Source organism: Rhinoderma darwinii, chromosome 4 (assembly GCF_050947455.1).
Source record: "Rhinoderma darwinii isolate aRhiDar2 chromosome 4, aRhiDar2.hap1, whole genome shotgun sequence".
NCBI lineage: Eukaryota > Metazoa > Chordata > Amphibia > Anura > Rhinodermatidae > Rhinoderma > Rhinoderma darwinii.
Window position 1 is genome coordinate 293,690,708 of NC_134690.1, and position 21,947 is coordinate 293,712,654.

General features: G+C 43.0%; 1 protein-coding gene across 1 annotated transcript in view; it reads right to left on the reverse strand.

The window, feature by feature from the left end:
* GALNT2 (polypeptide N-acetylgalactosaminyltransferase 2) overlaps positions 1–21,947 on the reverse strand; it is a 166,169-nt gene that overhangs the window by 76,141 nt on the left and 68,081 nt on the right. The window contains exons 5-6 of the mRNA XM_075862599.1: positions 20,604–20,671; positions 3,408–3,473 (exon numbers count right to left, since the gene is read on the reverse strand). Coding sequence (XP_075718714.1) covers positions 3,408–3,473; positions 20,604–20,671 — 134 coding nt within the window. The remainder of the gene's footprint in view (positions 1–3,407; positions 3,474–20,603; positions 20,672–21,947) is intronic.

Below are 21,947 nucleotides of genomic sequence, written 5' to 3' on the forward strand. Positions count from 1 at the left end.
TAGTTAACTATGCTATACCATACAACGAAAACCCATAAAAAAATGTATACCGCACGATATACGTTTTTTTAACTTAATAGTCTACGGATGATGTACGCCACTGTATTGTATACATCACAGGCATACATTTAGCGTATACGTCATGGGCTCCTTCATAGCTCTTCATGACGTATACACTAAACCGATACCATTATAGTCTACAGTTGACGGATATGATGAAGGGGATGCCTAATAGTGGCATTGGTATTCGTAAAACGGATACGTCATGAACACTCATGACGTGAACTATGGAGAAAGTTGGCATCGGTCAAAGCCTACTTTCAACATATATGTCGGGAGCTTTTCCCTACATACACATATTTAGCGTAATGTGAACTAAGCCTAAAACTGACCGGCATAATACACTTCTATACAATAGTATTGAGGTGAGCGATTAGAGGATCACATGTTCAAGTGGAGGGGTCAGCAACTTGTATCACTGGTGCCACAGCCGACACGTGGAGCAGTGCTTCATTATGTTCTTGGCGGCACTGATCACAAGGTGAGAGAACAGTGCTTCATTGCACAAGCACACAATGCAGCAATGCTCTCTCTCCTGGTGCTCAGCATCTCCAAGCACATAACAAAGCACTGCTCTCTCCTGGTGACCAGTGCCAGAAGAACCGCACTATATAAAAAACTAACAAAACCGGTTAGTTCGCTCTCCTCTGTGCACCCTCGAAATCAGGTGTTTAGTAGCCGTGGTCTCTCCTATGTGCACCCCCCAGCTGGTATTCAGTAGCCGCGGTCTTTCCTTTGTTCAGTTTTCCCCTAGCTAGCGTTCAGGAGCCATATACTAAGAGCCATAACATTGTAATATTTCCGCCAACGTAGCTGTACGAGGACTTATATTTTGCTGGACAACTTGTAGTTTTTATTCGTATTCGTAGAGTGATTTGATCACTCTTTATCATATTTTTTAGAAGGCAGGATGAAAAGCAATCCTGACAATTTTTTTCAATTCTATTTTTACGGCGTTCACCGTGTGGGGTAAATAACGTAATTGTTTTATAGTTCAGGTTGTTATGGACACGGCGATACCAATTATGTGTAGCTTTTTACATTTTTTGGGCTTTTTCATAAGGCATTTTGTAGGGAGAAAAAGTAGGTTTTATACTTGGGATTTTTTATATTTATTATAAACTTTATTAAACGGTTTGTTACTTTTTTTTTATTAGTCCCACCAGGGGACGTTACTATGCAATATTTTGATTGCTCTTATAATACACTGCAAAACTTCTGTATTGCAGTGTATTAGATGCTTGTCAGTTTAAACTGACAAGAATCTATTGGGTCATGCATTTGGCAGAGCTTAATGGGCATTCAGTAAAGGCAGACCTGGGAGCCTTCGTTAGTGCCCCGGCTGCTATAACAATCAGCAGTCCCCGATCACGTCGCGGGTATGCTGATGGTGTGAGAAGGGGAGTCCCCTCCCTTTAAAACCACTTAGATGCCGTGGTCACTATTGACCACCGCATCTAAGGGGTAAAACAGTTGGGATCAATGCTAATTTAACTAGACTATGTGCCTGGTTGTCTTTAGATAGCCAGACACTCGCTCTAGCAGGCACAGGACATCTGTATTTCTGTTGCACTCCACTAAAACAACAAAAAAACCGAAGAAGGTATGTATATTAAAAAAAAAAAAAGAAAAAGATCCATCCACAATACTCAAAGGGAAGTACAGAATAAAAGTATTACGCCGCGCTAACAGTTTAAGAACTCACAACCTAGAAGAAAAGTCCTTTCCCCAGCACGTATGCAGATAGGAAATTAATAAAGTCCCTAACAGGTTTCACTATTCCTCCTGAGGCCTCTAGTTCTACAAGGGCTGCTTCAGATCTTCCAAGCTTTTGCCACTGCACGCAGGTACAGCAGGTAACGGATTTTAATGTTGTAACATACAGCTGACACCTGCTGCGTATAGCAAGAGCCCGCTTCATAGACCATCCTTCCCTTGCAACATACAAACACGGATTATGGTCATAAAGGGGTTAACTACTAAACTAGGACAAGTCATTGAAGTGTTAAAACTTCTACAATCTAGCAGAACCATGTAAAGTTTATAACTGCTTTGGTCTTATTTGCCCACCTACATGGCGCTCAATGAGCAATAGGTAGTGAATAGAGGTAGAAGCCATGACGCTGCCTCTTTTGGACCTAGATACCTCCAACATGGATCTGTGAACCAGATAAGCTCTGCGAGTGACTGAGGTCACCAAAGGGGGCTGTTTTTCCCCTGTAACTCAGGCTCCTATGGAAGCCTCAGTTGTAAACTTTAAAAAAAAAAAAAAACGATGAAGTGTGAATGCCCTCAAAAAGGTATTTTATGATCTCATAGGGGACATATTATGTAATAAAAATACATACAGTATTTAAAAAACAAAAAAATTATATAAATACAAAAAAAGGGAAATAAAAAACAAAGAAAAACCCAAAACACACCACACTGCCCATGCCAACCTAAACTATTTTCACCCGAGACTATACATTTTATGTATTGAAACAACCAAAACAAAAAAAGAACCAATTTTAAAGAATGAAGGACGATAAATTGGGAAAGGAAAAAAAACTAATATTTTTCTTTACTTTATATATATATTGCACTAATAAAACGACTAAAAAATAAATAAAAAATAGTGGTCTAAAAAAAGGTATTAAAACGGCCCTATGTTAGTGCCCTGTGCTAGCCCAACAAATAAAAGTTAGTGCCGTTAAACCACCGCTTTCCCAAAATTCTTTATAAAAAAACACCCCGGCCATTAAGTGGTTAAACCTCGCAACACTCCAACGGTCTGCCGGTCTCTTTTTACATTCCAGCAATCACATGCTGGCAACAGCAGGTCATTGGTCATGGAATGTAAAAGTCTGGCGTGGGGACCACAGAAGCATTGGGGCTGGAGCAGCAAGGGATTTAACGGGTAAGTAGTGTTGGTGGTGCTTTTTTTTTTTTTTTTTCTCTCAGACAACCTCTTTAAAGCAATCCCTTCATAACCAATTTTGCGTTTTCTCAACATTTAAGCTGATCGGAACTGTCATTTGCATAACCATCCTCCAACTGGGCTCGGAAATTACAGTGTGGCAATTTTGTGTTCGGATGTTATACTGGTAGGATGTTAATTCAAGAAAAAAATGCCTAGCCAAGTGTTTTTTCTGTACGGCCTGTCCCATTTTAATGTAATGTAATCAAAATGTTGGCACACACACTACTTATTATCCATTGGCACAGACAAGTCCATTGTGAATATTATTTAAGAAGAACAAAGGGTATTATGCCCGTGTTTGTGGGAGATTAAGATAAGAAACTGAAAGGAGACCGTCCCCCCCCTCCCCCTTCCCTCCAGCCATTGGACAGTTTCAGATCAATACCTTCACGTCGGTCATTCCTAAATACTTGAACCTTCTCAATCTTTCCAAGCAAAGCCCCATCTTCAGCTGAAAAATAAAAATAAAAATAGAAATTAAATGTTGCACTGTATAATTTGACATAAAAAAGTTAACATTTGACCCCCCCAAAACAAAAGTATATAGTCTGAAAATGCTTAAAAAAAATCATGTACCTCATTTCCCAAATCATGTGTAAAGGAGTCCCTGTGCTTGTAAAATCTATCCTCAAACTTTTCCCGAACTCTAAGTGTTTGCGTGGGTTTCCTCCGGGTACTCCGGTTTCCTCCCACACCCCAAAAACATACCAATAGGGAATTTAGATTGTGAGCTCCAATGGGGACAGTAAAAAAAAAGAGGACCAATGTACAGCGCCGCGTAATATGTTGGCGCTATATAAGTAACTTAAATTTTAAAAAAAAAATCCACTAGGCGTTTGGTCTTTAGATATGTCTGGCGTTATCCTGATGGTCCATTAACTGCACCTCTGCTTGCTTGATTGACAGCTGCACCCCCTGGCAGAGCACAGCTGAAATCCCATACATTTAACGTACTATCCAGTCGTGCGCTCAACTCCCCTCTGGCTTCACGGTTAGACAGCACATGCGCCGGGAAAGTTGAGGTGAATATTAGGAGGACTTTGAGGGAGGATACAGTAATCGATCATCAGCCGGTCGACAGGGTTGTAACATGGAAAAAGTTAACCTAGTGACTTTTACAGTTCATTTCCAGAGTGGGCAGGAAGTTCCTTTATGATGCTAAACATTGTGAAAAAAAGGTTGAAGATGGGAATCTGGAAAAGCAAAGGCAAACTTTAACCCCTTGCATCTTTGGCCACTTTCGACCTTCCTGAGAGCGCCTTATTTTTCAAATCTGACATGTGTCACTTTATGTGGTAATAACTTTGGAATGCTTTTACCTATCCAACTGATTCGGAGATTGTTTTCTCATGACACATTGGACTTTGTTACTGGCAAAATTTGCTCGATACATTCAGTATTTAATTGTGAAAAACGCCAAAATTTTTTTAAAAATTAACATAATTCAAAATTTTTATGTTTCTGCTTGTTAGACAGGCAGTTATACCACGCAAAATAGTTGCTAATTAACATCCCCCATATGTCTACTTTAGATTGCCATTGTTTTTTGAACATCCTTTTCTTTTTCTAAGACATTAGAAGGCTTAGAACTTTAGCAGCAATTTCTCACATATTCAAGAAAATTTCAAAAGGCTATTTTTGCAGGGGCCAGTTCAGTTGTGAAGTGGATTTTAGGGCCTTATATATTAGAAACCCCCTAAAAAAAAGTCATCCCAGTTTAAAAACGTCACCCCTCAAAGTATTCAAAACACCATTTAGAAGGTTTCTTAGATGTTTTACAGGAATTAAACCAAAGTAGAGGTGAAATTTACACATTTTATTTTTTGTTGTTGCAGAAATTCATTTTTAAACCATTTCTTTTGTAACACAAAGTTTTACCAGAGAAACACAATTCAATATTTATTGCCCAGGTTCTGCAGTTTTAGGAAATATCCCACATGTGGCCCTAGTGTGGTAATGGACTGAAGCACCGGCCTCAGAAGCAAAGGAGCACCTAGTGGATTTTTGGCCTCCTTTTTATTAGAATATATTTTAGGCACCATGTCGGGTTTGAAGAGTGGAAATCCCCCAAAAGTTACCCCATTTGGTAAACTACACCCCTTAATGAAATTATCTAGGGGTATAGTGAGCATTTTGACCCTACAGGTTTATTGCAGAAATTATTGGAAGTAGGCCGTGAAAATGGAAATCTACATTCCTTCAAAGAAAATGTAGGTTTAGCTAAGGTGGGAGCGCCATTTGGCTTTTGAAGCGTAGATTTTGCTTGGTAGTAGTTTTGTTTGTGTATTACTGGTATTTCAGTTTAAAATGTGGGGGTACCTGTAAGCTGTGCGGAGTACATCAGGGGCATAGTCAGGTGGTATAATAATGGGGTAAACAATAAAATAATTCATAAATGTATGTTACGCTGTGAAGAAATCCTTTCTGCACAGGCCAGTTTCGCACTGATAAATGGTGTCTTTACTTATCCCCCATTTGGTCCACACCCCACACCTTTGCAGTTTGGGGAATTTTGCTGGGACAGTGTTGTCCTGGTATAATATGGGCACCCTCGCTTCCAGCAGATATGTTTGGGCCCTCCCCTTCCTGGTTCCCTAATTTTAGGGGCCCGATAAATTGCCTCTTGAAACAGACAAAATGTTCCCCTCTGATCTGCACAACCGCATATTTTTATTACCTGACTTATTGGAGCCTTAAAAAGGCTCTGTCACCAGATTCTCAAATCCCTATCGCCTATTGCATGTGATCGACGCTGCAATGTAGATAACAGTAACGCTTTTTTTTTTTTTTTTTGAAAAACGTTCATTTTTGGCCAAGTTATGAGCTATTTTATATATATATATATATATATATATATATATATATATATGCAAATGATATTGTTTTTAACTGGGCGTGTTTACTTGTTTTACTAACTGGGCGTTGTGAATAGAAGTGTATGATGCTGACGAATCAGTGACCTGTCAGCATCATGCACTCCTCTCCATTCATTTACAGAGCAGCATCACGTTCTTACTAGAACGATGTGTAGCCACATACACAGACATTAACGTTAATCAAGTGTCCTGATAATGAATACACATGACCTCCAGCCTGGACGTCATGTGTAGTCAGAATCCTGATACTTCTGAATCTTTTCTGTGAGATTTCCAGCAAGGGAAACGAAATCTCGTTTACCTCGTAATCTCGCTGGAAATCTCACAGAAAAGATTCAGAAGTATCAGGATTCTGACTACACATGACGTCCAGGCTGGAGGTCATGTGTATTCATTATCAGGACACTTGATTAACGTTAATGTCTGTGTATGTGGCTACACATCGTTCTAGTAAGAACGTGATGCTGCTGTGTAAATGAATGGAGAGGAGTGCATGATGCTGACAGGTCACTGATTTGTCAGCATCATACACTTCTATTCACAACGCCCAGTTAGTAAAACAAGTAAACACGCCCAGTTGGACATATGAAAAAAAACACGCCCAGTTGTTCATTTAAAACCTCATTTGCATATATATACAAAATAGCTCATAACTTGGCCAAAAATTAACGTTTTTTAAAAAAACAATACGTTCTGGTTATCTACATTGCAGCTCCGATCACATGCAATAGGCGATAGGGATTTGAGAATCTGGTGACAGAGCCTCTTTATCTAATTAAATTTTTTCATAGACTTAGTGGTACGAGAGCTGTTGTGGGACGCGCTGTAGTTATTATTGGTACATGCGACTTTTTGATCACTCTATCCTATTTTTTGAGGCAAGGTGACCAAAAAACAGCAATTCTGGCATAGTTTTTTTAGTTTTTTGTTATACAGGGTTCACCATGCGTTATAAACTACATGTTAACGTTATTCTGCAGATCAGTACGATTCCGGTGATACCTAATTTATATCACTTTTGATGTTTAACAACTTTTTGCACAATAAAATTACTTTTGTAAAAAGAATGTATTTTTTCTGTCGCCAAGTTGTGAGAACCATAACTTTAATTTTTCGTCGTAGCTATAGTTTTTACAGGTACCATTTCTGGATACGTGTGATTTTTTGATCACTTTCTATTTCAAGTTTTGTAGGGCAAAGTGACCAAATAACAGAAATTCTAGCATGGTTTTTTACGCCGTTCACCACGTGGAATAAACCTATTTTTATAGTTTAGGCCGTTACGGTCATGGTGATACCAAATATGTATGGTTTATTTATTTTTTTCAATAATAAAAGGACTTGAGGGAAAAAGGGCGATTGCGTTTTATTTTATTACTTGATACTTTTTTTTTTACACTTTTCTTTAGTGCCACTAGGGGACTTGAAGATCCCACTGTCAGTTTTTTTTTTTTAATACATTGCACTACCTATGTAGTCCAATGTATTAGATCTGTCAGTCATTTACTGACAGCAAGCAGATTAGGCTTCGCCTCCGGGCAGGGCATAATCGGCTTCCGTAATGGCAGACAGGAGGCCATTGTTAGGTCTCCTGTTGCCATAAGAGCAGTTGGCACAGCTGCCGATCTGCTAACCACAAAGATGCAGCAATCGCATCTGATCGCTGCACCTAAGGGGTTAATGGCTGGGATCGGAGCTAGCTCCGGTTCCTGCCGTTACAGGTGGATGTCAGCTGTAACATACAGCTGACATCCACCGCTGATGACGCCAGCTCAGCTCCTGAGCCAGCGCCATCCTGCCGGCGGCTACGGAAGCCTTTCAGGCACCGCCTAATTTTCCGTGCTAGGCACACCGGGAGGCCAGTATTAGGCCTTCGGTTGCCATTGCAGCCACCGACACCCCGGCGATTTTATTGCTGGGCTGTCGATGAGCTGCAAACACCTTAAATGCAGCGATTGCTTAGGACGGCTGCATTTAATGGGTTAATGGCGGGGATCGAAGCTAACTTCGGTCCCTGCCATTACAGTAGGATGTCAGCTGTAAGATATCCGGGGATTATGGTACAGACTCCGCTTCTGAGCCGGTGCCATGCATTTGTCATAAGTCTACGTCATTTTGCGGGAAGCACTGGCTTTCCATGACGTATACTTACGACAAATGTCGGGAAGGGTTTAACCCCTTAGTGACCACCAATACGCCTTTTCACGTGAGTCACTAATGGGCTTTAGGCTAGGCTGACGCCTTTTCACGTCAGCCTAGTCTAAGTCCTGCACGGGTCTCCCGTGCAGGCAGGAGCCTGGGCTCTGCGGTCTGATGACAGCTGAGCTCCTGCTCCAACGCCCGTGATCAAAGTTTACTTCGATCGCGGCCGTTTAACCCGTTAAATGCCGCCGTCAATAGCGACCGCGGCATTTAACTTTGTTTACAAAGGGAGTGCACTCCCTCTGTCACCCATCGGCGGCCCGCGAATGCAATCGCGGGTCTCCGATGGGGTGTCATGGAGCCGGGGGCTTGATAAAAGCCCCCAGGTCTGCCCTGGACATATGCCTGTTAGGACGCGCCGGAGGCACGTCCTAACAGATTGCCTGTCAGATTTACACTGACAGGCAATAATGCTCTGGTATACGAAGTATACCAAAGCATTATAGCAGCGATCGGAACATCGCACAGTAAAGTCCCCTAGTGGGACTAATAAAATAAGTCATCAAAGTGAAATAAAAATTATTAATAAAAAGTACAGTAAAAAAATAAATAAAATCATTTTTTTCCACTAAAAGTGGTTTTATTTAGTAAAAGTGTAAAAAAAAAAAAAAAAAAAAAAAAAGTACACATGTGGTATCGCCGCGACCGTAATGACTCCATTAATAAAGTTAATATGTCATTTAAACCGCAAGGTGAACACCGTAAAAAAAAACGCAAAAAACCATGGCGAAATTGCAATTTTTTTCCATTGTCCCCCAAAAAAGTGATAATAAAAATGAATCAATAAGTCCCATGCATCCCAAAACAGTACCATTCAAAACTACGTCTTGTCCCGCAGAAAACAAGCCCAAAAAAATCACTACATTGATGGAAAAATAAAAAAATTACGGCTCTTGCAAAGCGATGATGCAAAAACAAATAATTTTAGTTCAAAAGTGTTTTTATTGTGCAAAAGTCGTAAAACATAAAAAAAACCCTACATATGTGGTATCGCCGTAATCGTACCGACCCATAGAATAAAGGTAACATGTTAATTACGTCACACAGTGAACGGCGTCAATTTAAAAACGCATAGAACAATGGCGGAATTTCAGGTTTTTGTTATAATCCCCCCCAAAAAGGTTAATAAAAGTCAATATAAAAATTATATGTACCCAAAAATGGTGCTATTAAAAAGCACAACTAATCCCGCAAAAATCAAGCCCTCATACAGCTATGTAGACGAAAAAATAAAAATGTTATAGCTCTTTGAATGCGACTATAGAAAAACGAATAAAATAGCTTGGTCATTAAGGCCTAAAATGGGCTGGTCACTAAGGGGTTAAAGTAAATGTTCCCTTTTAGCTTTCTTCGGATACAACACAAACAGGTAAGCATATGGCGGTGTGGGGGTCAGTGACCGAAGACCTCCAACAACCTCTAGAACATAGGGGCCCATAGTCAAATGTGCATTACAGAGAGTAGAGATACTTTAACTCATAACGAATAACCAAAGCCTTTTATACTAGCAATTGGTGGATGTCTCAGATAACAGACCTCATATGGACGTCATCTTCTGTCATGTCAGAAGATACCGAAAAGGTTAATTTTTAAACATTTAAAAAGACCACCCCACATAAATTGACGAGCTAATGGCATGGTACCCTAGCCAGAAGCCCGTTAATTTACATGCTGCCTTTGATGGCACTGCACACTCCTGCACACAGTACCATCTGTAGGATCAGGCTAACATGGACAGTTGATTCCATACTATACCAAGGAAATAAAAATCATCATAAATATGTATTAAATGGGACCTATGAGCTCTACAGAGAGGTCCGTATTCCCCAAGAAATACCAAAGCTGGTGCATCTTTTCTTAGAACTCTTATGCCCAATTCCTCTTTATCCTGAAAATATAGGAATACATTTACATTTGGGCATTATGCTCCTTGTCAATATAGGGTGTGTCGCTACACAGTCTAGTGTGGCATCTCTGCATCCTGCTGTATTTCGGGCATCATGGTGCCCATCTCTGAGCATTCATCCCAAGAATACGACATCTCCGCTGAGGCCTCTAATTGGCTGTAGTGGTCAAAAGTTGCACGCATGTAAATGAGAAATGCTCATCGAGGAAAAAACCCAAAAAGGTACGTAATGATTTTTATTTACAGCTCCAATTTATTTATTTTTTATAATTTGGATAACCCCTTTAACCTGCCCTTGTATCAGTAAGCACGGACTTTGTGATCGGTTTTAAAATAAATCCCATATTCATTAAAGCAAAAAATGGACTGAACTTCAAGGGGAATAAATGTGTATTATGTTTACAGAATTGTTGTCTGGACATTGAATGAAGGGATTATACATCACCGTATAAAAGTGTATCTTTATTTTGGAATTCAAGCAAATAAAGTAGATCAGACGTAAGGCATTTCTCCTATTGAACTCTACCCCTCACCGGCCACTTTGGCCAAAAGTTAATTGCCGTTATCCCCTCTCCAAAACGCCTCCAACCGTGAAAGACTGTTGCAAAAATTTTGCGCCTTTTATGGTCTTCCGGCAGTCTCGTTTGTTCCTCTTCCTATGCTCGCCCACCATTAAAAACTGGCCCGTCCTGAATGCTGAAATGTCGTCTCAGATGGCATGCACGCGCCAGTCATGTATGGTCCGACACCTTTCCCTGCGTCGTCCAGGCCTCAAATCTAGTTACTTTGCATGCACCGCTATGGTGTCCCGTTGTGCACATGCACCAGAGCAGGACATTGCTGCGCAAGCGAGGGTTTGTGTGTGTGTGTGCGGGGGTGAGGAGCTGTCAATCAAAAGTAAGGAGGCAGGGAAAAGCTCAAAGGCTTGAAGAATGAAGATATGACTCTTTTAGAACAAAGATAGGACTTAAAGAGGCTCTGTCACCAGATTTTGCAACCCCTATCTGCTATTGCAGCAGATAGGCACTGCAATGTAGATTACAGTAACGTTTTTATTTTTAAAAACGAGCATTTTTGGCCAAGTTATGACCATTTTCGTATTTATGCAAATGAGGCTTGCAAAAGTACAACTGGGCGTGTTGAAAAGTAAAAGTACAACTGGGCGTGTATTATGTGCGTACATCGGGGCGTGTTTACTACTTTTACTAGCTGGGCGTTCTGATGAGAAGTATCATCCACTTCTCTTCAGAACGCCCAGCTTCTGGCAGTGCAGATCTGTGACGTCACTCACAGGTCCTGCATCGTGTCGGCACCAGAGGCTACAGTTGACTCTGCAGCAGCATCAGAATTTGCAGGTAAGTAGCTACATCGACTTACCTGCAAACGCCGATGCTGCTGCAGAATCATCTGTAGCCTCTGGTGCCGATGTGTCCTCGCTCGTCTGACACGATGCAGGACCTGTGAGTGACGTCACAGCGTGATCTCTGGAGAACACGCTGTGTCTGCACTGCCAGAAGCTGGGCGTTCTGAAGAGAAGTGGATGATACTTCTCATCAGAACGCCCAGCTAGTAAAAGTAGTAAACACGCCCCGATGTACGCACATAATACACGCCCAGTTGTACTTTTACTTTTCAACACGCCCAGTTGTACTTTTGCAAGCCTCATTTGCATAAATACGAAAATGGTCATAACTTGGCCAAAAATGCTCGTTTTTTAAAAATAAAAACGTTACTGTAATCTACATTGCAGCGCCGATCTGCTGCAATAGCAGATAGGGGCTGCAAAATCTGGTGACAGAGCCTCTTTAATGAAAGTACAGAGCTACTTAAAAGATAATTTATAGGTTACATAAAAATGATTTTTTTCACCCACTTCCAGGTATAGCTGGTTTAATAGGTGAAATTCTGGTGACAGGTTCCCTTTAATGATGTCTCAGAAGCAGTTACTTGCAGAGTTTTAGGAGAGGTTTCTTACAATGCACAAGGTAACAAGCGAAAACAAAATAAGAAAAATTAAGACGGACTAAAGTGAATCCAACGTTAAATTAAAATGGTCTGTGAAGTCAAACTAATCAACGCTAAGAAAGACCTGGGAAACTGGAGACCTGCAAACCCTAGTGAAGTAAAAATTATGGCGGACACAAAGCCACCCGTTGTCTCTGTTCTACCCTCAATCTACCCATCAAGAGGGCAACTTGGCGGTAAATACAAAAGAGTAAGGAGAAACACAAAGTCCATTTCTGACAATATAATAATAATAATTTGAATACAAGAAACAGGCATAGAACTGCAATTTACAAGTTTTCTAGAGATGGAAGAATCCATTTGCCCAATTCATCAATCTATTAGCAATTCACCATATAATACATTGAGCAGACTATTTTATATATTTGAAATATACTTTTGGGGGACTGAAGAGAATTGTACACACTGCTTTCCTTATTCCAGACCTTGGGTTTGTAGATTGGGCAGATTATGGCACAACTTCTACGACAATAACTTCTGCTACCTTAGCCCCTTGGCGAGGCAGCCAATTTTAGTCTTGTCGACACAGCCCAGTTTTTTCAAATCGGAGATGTGTCACTTTAGTGGTAATAACTTTGGAATGCTTTTACTTATCCAAGCGAGAGAGACAGTTTTCTCGTTGCATATTGTACTTCATGTTAGTGGTAAAATTTGGTGGATACAAATCAGTGTTTATTTGTGAAAAACACAAACATTTTAGAGAAAATGTTGAATTTTACTGAATTTAAACATCTTCTTGAAAGACAGATCGTTATACCACACAAAATAATTACTATTTAACATATATCTACTTTATGAACTTCAGATAGAAATACCACATAAAATTGTTACTATACAACATATACCATAGTATGGCCATGTGCACTTTGTCTGACACAAAAAAAAATTGTGTCTACTGTTGTATATCAATGCTGCTACTTTCCTTTTTTTTTTTTATACATGCTGATCCATACATGTACCTAGTCTAAGCCCTTATTCACACGACAGGGTTTCCCGGCCGGGTGACGGCCGTTCATAAATCGGCCGTCACCCGGCTGCATTAGGAAAAATAGACCCCTAATGGGGCTATTGACACGACAGATTTTTGGACGGCCCGGGAAATCTGGCCGTCAAAAAATGGGACATGCCCTATTTTCAGCCGTTTACCCGGCCGCCCAGCTCCCATAGAAGTCTTTGGGGCCGGGTAATATACGGCCATGACCGGAATGTGTCCCGAGTGTTGGCCATATATTCCGTCGCTCGCGCTCTCTCTCCTCCTCCTCCTCACAGTGCAGATTGCATGTGAGGAGGAGGAGGTGGGTCTTTTTTTTGCTCCCTGTAGAAGTCGAAATCTCCAAACCCTGGCCGGGGATTGGGGATTCCGCTACAGAAGAAGTGAGGGACTACACTGTCCATATATGGACACAGCGACGTCACTGACTTCTGAAGCAGAATCCCCGACCCCGTGGCCGGGGATTCCTCTCCAGGAGAAGTGAGTGACTACACTGTCCATATATCGCCTGCAGGGGGCTGGGTGGCATTACCTACAGAGGGCTGTGTGTGGCAACAAATTTAAATGAAATTCATCCGATTTTAAAATGGACAGGGAAAAAAATGGATGCAAAACGGGTCAAAATCGGCCGGCAACACGGCCCAGAACGGATGCAAAACGGATGCAAACCGGCCGGGAAAAACGGACGATTTTATCGGCCGACACTCGGACCCTGTCGTGTGAATGAGGCCTCAGCCCTTATTCACACGACAGGGTTTCCCGGCCGGGTGACGGCCGTTCATAAATCGGCCGTCACCCGGCTGCATTAGGAACAATAGACCCCTAATGGGGCTATTGACACGACCGATTTTTTGACGGCCCGGGAAACCTGGGCGCCAAAAAATGGGACACGCCCTATTTTCGGCCGTTTACTCGGCCGTTCGGCTCCCACAGAAGTCTATAGGGCCGGGTAATACACGGCATCACCGGAATGTGTCCCGAGTGATGGCCATGTATTCCGTCGCTCGCGCGCGCTCTCTCTCTCCTCCTCCTCCTCCTCCTCCTCCTCACAGTGCAGAGTGCATGTGAGGAGGGTCTTTTTTTGCTCCCTGTAGGAGTCGGAATCCCCAATCCCCGGCCGGGGATTGGGGATTCCGCTACAGGAGAAGTGCGTGACTGCACTGTCCATGTATGGACACAGCGAAGTCACTCACTTCTGCAGCGGAATCCCCGACTCTATGGCCGGGGATTGCGTCCGCTACAGGAGAAGTGAGTGACTGCACTGTCCATGTATGGACACAGCGAAGTCACTCACTTCTGCAGCGGAATCCCCGACTCTATGGCCGGGGATTGCGTCCGCTACAGGAGAAGTGAGTGACTGCACTGTCCATGTATGGACACAGCGAAGTCACTCACTTCTGCAGCGGAATCCCCGACTCTATGGCCGGGGATTGCGTCCGCTACAGGAGAAGTGAGTGACTGCACTGTCCATGTATGGACACAGCGAAGTCACTCACTTCTGCAGCGGAATCCCCGACTCTATGGCCGGGGATTGCGTCCGCTACAGGAGAAGTGAGTGACTGCACTGTCCATGTATGGACACAGCGAAGTCACTCACTTCTGCAGCGGAATCCCCGACTCTATGGCCGGGGATTGCGTCCGCTACAGGAGAAGTGAGTGACTGCACTGTCCATGTATGGACACAGCGAAGTCACTCACTTCTGCAGCGGAATCCCCGACTCTATGGCCGGGGATTGCGTCCGCTACAGGAGAAGTGAGTGACTGCACGGTCCATGTATGGACACAGCGAAGTCACTCACTTCTGCAGCGGAATCCCCGACTCTATGGCCGGGGATTGCGTCCGCTACAGGAGAAGTGAGTGACTGCACTGTCCATGTATGGACACAGCGAAGTCACTCACTTCTGCAGCGGAATCCCCGACTCTATGGCCGGGGATTGCGTCCGCTACAGGAGAAGTGAGTGACTGCACTGTCCATGTATGGACACAGCGAAGTCACTCACTTCTGCAGCGGAATCCCCGACTCTATGGCCGGGGATTGCGTCCGCTACAGGAGAAGTGAGTGACTGCACTGTCCATGTATGGACACAGCGAAGTCACTCACTTCTGCAGCGGAATCCCCGACTCTATGGCCGGGGATTGCGTCCGCTACAGGAGAAGTGCGTGACTGCACTGTCCATGTATGGACACAGCGAAGTCACTCACTTCTGCAGCGGAATCCCCGACTCTATGGCCGGGGATTGCGTCCGCTACAGGAGAAGTGAGTGACTGCACTGTCCATGTATGGACACAGCGAAGTCACTCACTTCTGCAGCGGAATCCCCGACTCTATGGCCGGGTATTGCGTCCGCTACAGGAGAAGTGAGTGACTGCACTGTCCATATATGGACACAGCGATGTCACTCACTTCTGCAGCGGAATCCCCGACTCTATGGCCGAGGATTCCGCTACAGGAGAAGTGAGTGACTGCACTGTCCATATATGGACACAGCGACGTCACTAACTTCTGAAGCGGAATTCCCGACCTGTGGCAGGGAATTCCTCTCCAGGAGAAGTCAGTGACTACACTGTCCATATATGGACATTGAAGTCAGTGACTTCTCCTGGAATGTGGGGGGGGGGGGGGGCTGGGTGGCATCACCTGCAAGGGGCTGGGTGGGATCACCTACAAGGGGCAGGGTGGCATCACCTGCAAGGGGCAGGGTGGCATCACCTGCAAGGGGCAGGGTGGCATCACCTGCAGGGGGCAGGGTGGCATCACCTGCAGGGGGCAGGGTGGCATCACCTGCAGGGGGCAGGGTGGCATCACCTGCAGGGGGCTGGGTGGCATCACCTGCAGGGGGCTGGGTGGCATCACCTGCAGGGGGCTGGGTGGCATCACCTGCAGGGGGCTGGGTGGCATCACCTGCAGGGGGCTGGGTGGCATCACCTGCAGGGGGCTGGGTGGCATCACCTGCAGGGGGCTGGGTGGCATCACCTGCAGGGGGCTGGGTGGCATCACCTGCAGGGGGCTGGGTGGCATCACCTGCAGGGGGCTGGGTGGCATCACCTGCAGGGGGCTGGGTGGCATCACCTGCAGGGGGCTGGGTGGCATTACCTGCAGGGGGCTGGGTGGCATTATCTACAAAGGGCTGTGTGTGGCAACAAATTTTAATGAAATTCATCCGATTTTAAAACGGACAGGAAAAAAACCGGATGCAAATCGGGTCAAAATCGGCCGTTAAAAACGGCAACACGGCCCGGAACGGAATCGGAACGGATGCAAACCGGCCGGGAAAAACGGCCCAAAACGCCCGATTTCATCGGCCGACACTCGGACCCTGTCGTGTGAATGAGGCGTGAGAGCTTGTGGCTGGTCCTCATAGGCTTCCGTGCATGGTAGACACGGAGGCCGTTGTATGGCCTCCGGTTTTGACATGACAACAGACGGCAGCACCCAAAATCGGTCCCCGGGAAAGCTTGTTGTAACAAGAAACTTTCCAGTGTGATACTACAACAAACTTTCCCTGCGATCACATGATCGGGAACTGAAACAATCAGGTCCCGATCATGTCTCCGGGACCAGAGGCAGGGGTTAACAGCGCGATCCGGGTATCAGCACTACTCAGACACCTGATCGCGCTTTTAATACCCACCGCGAATTCACGTTGGCGCTGCAAAAAAACAAAGCAAGCGCCGACGTGAATTTACTGTGGGCCGTCGGGAAGCGGTTAATGACAAAGCTATTTTTTGTGTTTTTCCATCGTCTCATTCAAAAAGCTATAACTCTTTGATTTTTGAGTCGACATAGCTGTATAAGGTCTTGTTTTTTTGCGGGACAAGTTGTATTTTTTATTAGCACCATTTTAGTGTACATATAACTTATTGATTAACTTTTTTTTGGGGGGGGGGGGGGGGAGAATAAAAACGACAGCAATTTCGCCACACTTTTTTGCGTCCTCAATGGACGCCGTTTACCGTGTGGTATAAATAACACAATAACTTTATTCAGTGGGTTGTTACGATTGCAACGATACCAAATTTATACAGATTTTGTGTGTTTTACTACTTTTACACAGTAAAAACACTTTTTCCAAATTATTTGTTTTTGTGTCTCCATATAGAGCCATAACTTTTTTATTTTTCCACCGATGCAGTTGTAGTAGGAGGGCTTTTTTTTGTGGGACTACTTGTGGTTTTTATTGGTACATGTGACTTTTTGATCACTTTTTTGTTAATGCAGGATGCACAGAAAACAACAATTCTTGCATTTTTTTTTTTTTTACGGAGCTCGCCGAGCGGGTTAACTGGTTCCCGACCGCTGACTGTTTTTACGGCCTGCGGTCAGGGTCCTTAAAACCCGAGCCATAGACTTTTTACGGCTCGGGTTTCAACTTGCTGCCCGAGCTATCGGGCAGCTCAAGGTCGGGTCTCCGACTGCCGGGGACCATGATGAGAAAATAGAAGCAGCTTTCGCTGCTTCTGTCTTCTCCGATCTCTTTAACACAGTGCTCAATGAACGCTGTGTATAGGAATAGAGGCAGCGGCCGCGCCGCTGTCTCTATTACTCCCGGTGTTCATGTGACTGGTCACATGATCGCCGGGTGCCGTTACTGACGGACTGCTGCTGGGTCTAACTAGACCCAGCACAGCCCTATTAGTGACAATCGTCACTATGAGAGGGCTGATTTCCCCTGTAACTGGGGCTGCTGCGCAGCTCCAGTTACAGTGGAAAAGCATGGTGTAAAAGAAAGAAAAAAAATATATAAAGTTCCCCAAAGGTCTTTTCTGACCTTTGGGGGACAGACCATAGTAATAAAAAAAATAGTACAGTAAAGTGCAATTTTTTTTTTTAATAATAAATACACACAGAATACCCACGCCAATAAAAAACATCTCCCCCCCCCACCGCCAATTATTGTTGTAACGCTAGCGCTAACCCAATTACCCTAATATAGACATGTAATATATTAACATTTACGGTAGACAATGACTATCACAAATAAAAGGTCTATTTTAGGGTAAAACTATGTTATTACCAAAAAGAAATAGCTGAAACGTAAAAAAGCTTATTTTTTTACTATGATTTTCAAACTTTATGAATAAAAATTCTAAAACAGCAAAAAGGATGTGTATAAAAACGATTTTAAAAAAACGTGCATGGTCTGCGGAAAAAACATTGCAAAAATCACGTCGTTAGTCCAACAAATAAAAAAGTTATAGCCATTTAATGAACACGTGCTAAAAAGGGCTAAACGGTGTCTGGTCCTGAAGGCTCAAATTAGCCCGGTCCTGAACTTGTTAAACAATGTAATAACTTAGTTAGGGTCGTTACAAAATGTGTAACTTTTTTTTTTATAATATTTTGTAAGGGGAAAAAGTGGGTTTTTCCATTTTTTTTTTCCACTTATTTATTCATTATTGACTTTATTAAACTTTTCTTTTTTACTAGTCCCACTAGGGTACTTGACTATGCGATCATCCGATCGCTTTTATAATACACTGCAATACTTCTGTATTGCAGTGTATTACTGCCTGTCCGTGTAAAACGGACAGGCATTTGCTGGGCCATGCCTCTGGAATGACCTAGCAGGCATTAATTAGAGGCAGACATTGAGGCCCTTAGGCCCCAGCTGCCATAGAATCCACCGGTACCATGCAGTCTTTTGCAGGATGCCGATGGGGTGACAGAGGGAGCTCACCCCCCCCCCCCCTCTCAAAAACCACTAAGATGCGGTGCTCGCTATTGAACACCGCATCTCAGGGGTTAAACGGGTGAGAGCGATACGGATATCGATCACGCCCGTTCGATCAGTTATGCTTCCAGCCCCCAGCAACTTCTGGTAGCTGGAGATTCAACTGCTCCCAGCGCGGTTTATTTATTCTGATGCAACGTCGTAAAAAAGCTACTGCATTAGAATAAAGTCAGTGGCTAAGTAGAAACCCTTTTTGGGCGGTCACGAATGTATTAAAGTATTCAAAACAGCATTTAGAAAGTTTCTTAACCCTTCAGCCGTTTTACAGGATTTAAGGCGAAAATGTTATATTTTTTTTCTGGAAGTAAATTTTAATCCATTCTTTTTCTGTAACACAGAAGGTTTAACCAGAGAAATACAACTAAAATATTTATTGCCTCGATTCTGCAATTTTTAGAAATATCCCACATGTGGCTCTAGTGTGCTACTGGACTGAAACATAGTGGATTTTGGGGCCTTCTTTTTATTAGAATATAATTTAGGCACCATGTCAGGTTTGAACAGGTCTTGTGGTGCAAAAACATAGGAAACCGCACCAAAAAGACACCATTTTGGAAACTACACCCCACATATAAATGTATCTAAGGGTATAGTGAGCAATTTCACCCCACGATTATTCTTTTTTTACTAAATTTAATGGAATTAGGCAGTGGAAACCAAAATCTACATTTTTCCTCATAAAATGAAGTTTTAGCTCAGATATATTCATTTTTATAAGAAAAAGTGCCCTAACATTTGTTAAGAAATTTCTCCCAAGTACAGCAAAACCCCATATGTGGTCAAACTGCTGTTTAGACACACGGCAGAGCTCAGAAAAGGAGTGCAATTTGGCTTTTGGCGTTGAAATTTTGCTGGAATGGTTTTTGGTTCAAATGTCGCATTTGCAAAGCTCCTTAGGGACCAAAACAGTGGAAGCCCCATAAATACTCACTATGGGGTGAGAGGGAGCCCCCTCCCTCTAAAACCACTCAGATGCGGCAGTCTCTATTGCCCGCCGCATCTGAGGGGTTAAACGGGCGAGATAGATGTTGATTTCAATCCCGCACACTCAAGTAGGTATGCTGCAAGCCCTCAGCTACCGCTGGTAGCTGAGAGCAGGGAGATTTTACTGCTCCCGGCGGTGCTGTTCTATTCTGATGCAGGTCTGTAAAAAGGAATAAAGCCCTTTAGTGTTCGTTGTTTACAGCCGTATTGGCAGTCACTAACGGGTTAAGCCTTGATCGCGACTCTAGAACCTTACACTACCTACGTAGTACAATACATTAGAGATGACAGTTATACACTGACCGGAAGAATAATAAGCTTCCGTACTTAGCAGACCAGGAGGCCATTGTTAAACCTCTGGTTGCCATAGCAACCCTCTGCTACTCCGCAACCGCGCCGATCGGCTACAGACCACAAAGATGTCGTGGTTGCTGTTGACCGTGACATGTAAGGGTTTAATCAGCAGGAATAGAAACTAGCTCCTTTCCCTGTCGTTACAGCAGAGTATTACAACTTCTGAGCCCGCTCCATCCCTGTCTCTTACAGTTACGTGACAATGCGCTAACCCATTGGCAGGAGCGACATAACGCGAGATGTTGCCAAAAGGTTAGTATACCAGTCTAAGCTTCTATCCAAGAGCTGAAGGTTATTTGCAGCAATCAAAATCCAGAATCTATTGGTTTACAAAGCTTACAGAACAAGCCATCTGATGTTGAAGGCCATGTAATTTTAACAACTGTGGGCATTATACATAAGAAGGTATGAGTCTTTCAGTAAGCGTGCATAGAGGTGGGGAAATAAGGCACTGTAAAAGATACTGGTTATATGCAGAAATGAGTCAGTTCAATGAACATGCGAACTTACCACTATCACTGTAATCATCAACCAATATAATTTCTTTTATGAGGTGCACAGGACTTTTGTTTAATACACTAAAAGAGAGGACAAAAAAAAAAAAAACAGTTAAATTAATTACACTAAAAATGCAGAAACAAAGCTATCCAAAAACAGACTGTTTAGTCTAGTTCCCCTATCTGACCCATTGTTTATAACACAGCTGGACAAATCCTGTTTTTTCTGGGGACAAGAAAAGTTACAGCTAGCTACTGGCTCACATAGCATTTAAATATAAAAACTTTGACTACCTGAAGCCACAACTAGAAGGAGAATGCTACATGTGTATTTATATTGCACCCTTTGCCTTTAATGAGAACTGTATAAATATGGATGCAGGGGCAGCCAGAGATTTAAGGGTGCCGTCACACGGGGCAGATTTTGTTGCAGGCATTTGTGCGACTGAAAAGCAAATTCCATTAATCGGAATCAGGCCGTTTCTGCAGCGGGTGCATGGATTCCAGCAAGTTCCATTCAGATGAATGAAACATATTTTCAGTCACAGAAACTTCCGCAACAACATCTGCTGTGTTTGAGTGCAGCCTAATTCTGCGTCCGAGTGAAAGGAAGCAGACTTTAAACTTTATATCATTGGAAAAAATTAAATTTTGAACCCATTTACAGTAAAATAAAGCAATGCCAGCCCAATAGATAGATGGTGAACTCCGCACCGTATGAGTTTACGTATTGTAAGGCCACATTTGGATTTTACACAAAAAAAAAACATGTACATGTCATACTGATTAGACCGCATGAAGCGGAATTTAAGAATCGCAGCATCTCTTGGAGAAAAAAAAAAAAAAGGAGTGTCTTCATTTTTTATTCTCCACCACAAAACCGTTGGGGTGCTATGGAAAAAAACAACTTAGGCACTGTTCACATTGCCCTGCGGCTAGATGTCTGGTATATTCCCCGACGTATACATTCGCTGTGTGCAACTATACAGCGGCAAACACCGACCATTGGCAAAATAACACAAAAAAAGAAAAAAAACCTATGCAGTGTGGTAGTGTAGTGTTGAATATGTATAGGATTCCAATACGGTACAATAAAAAAAGTAAGTAAAATAATAAATATATATCGATCAATATCTATCTAGACATATAGATAAAAAAAATCTTGCAGCACTCCAACAGGATGAATGAAAAAACGGTGATTTATTCAAGCCAACATATAGCAGCGCAACATTTCAAGCATAATGGTGTGTACAACAGTCAAGGTTTATATAGTGTGCATCAAATACAAGCAATCAAGCTCATTAGAATAATATAAAAAATACAAACAGCATTTAGCTACGTGTAAAACGAGTTACGG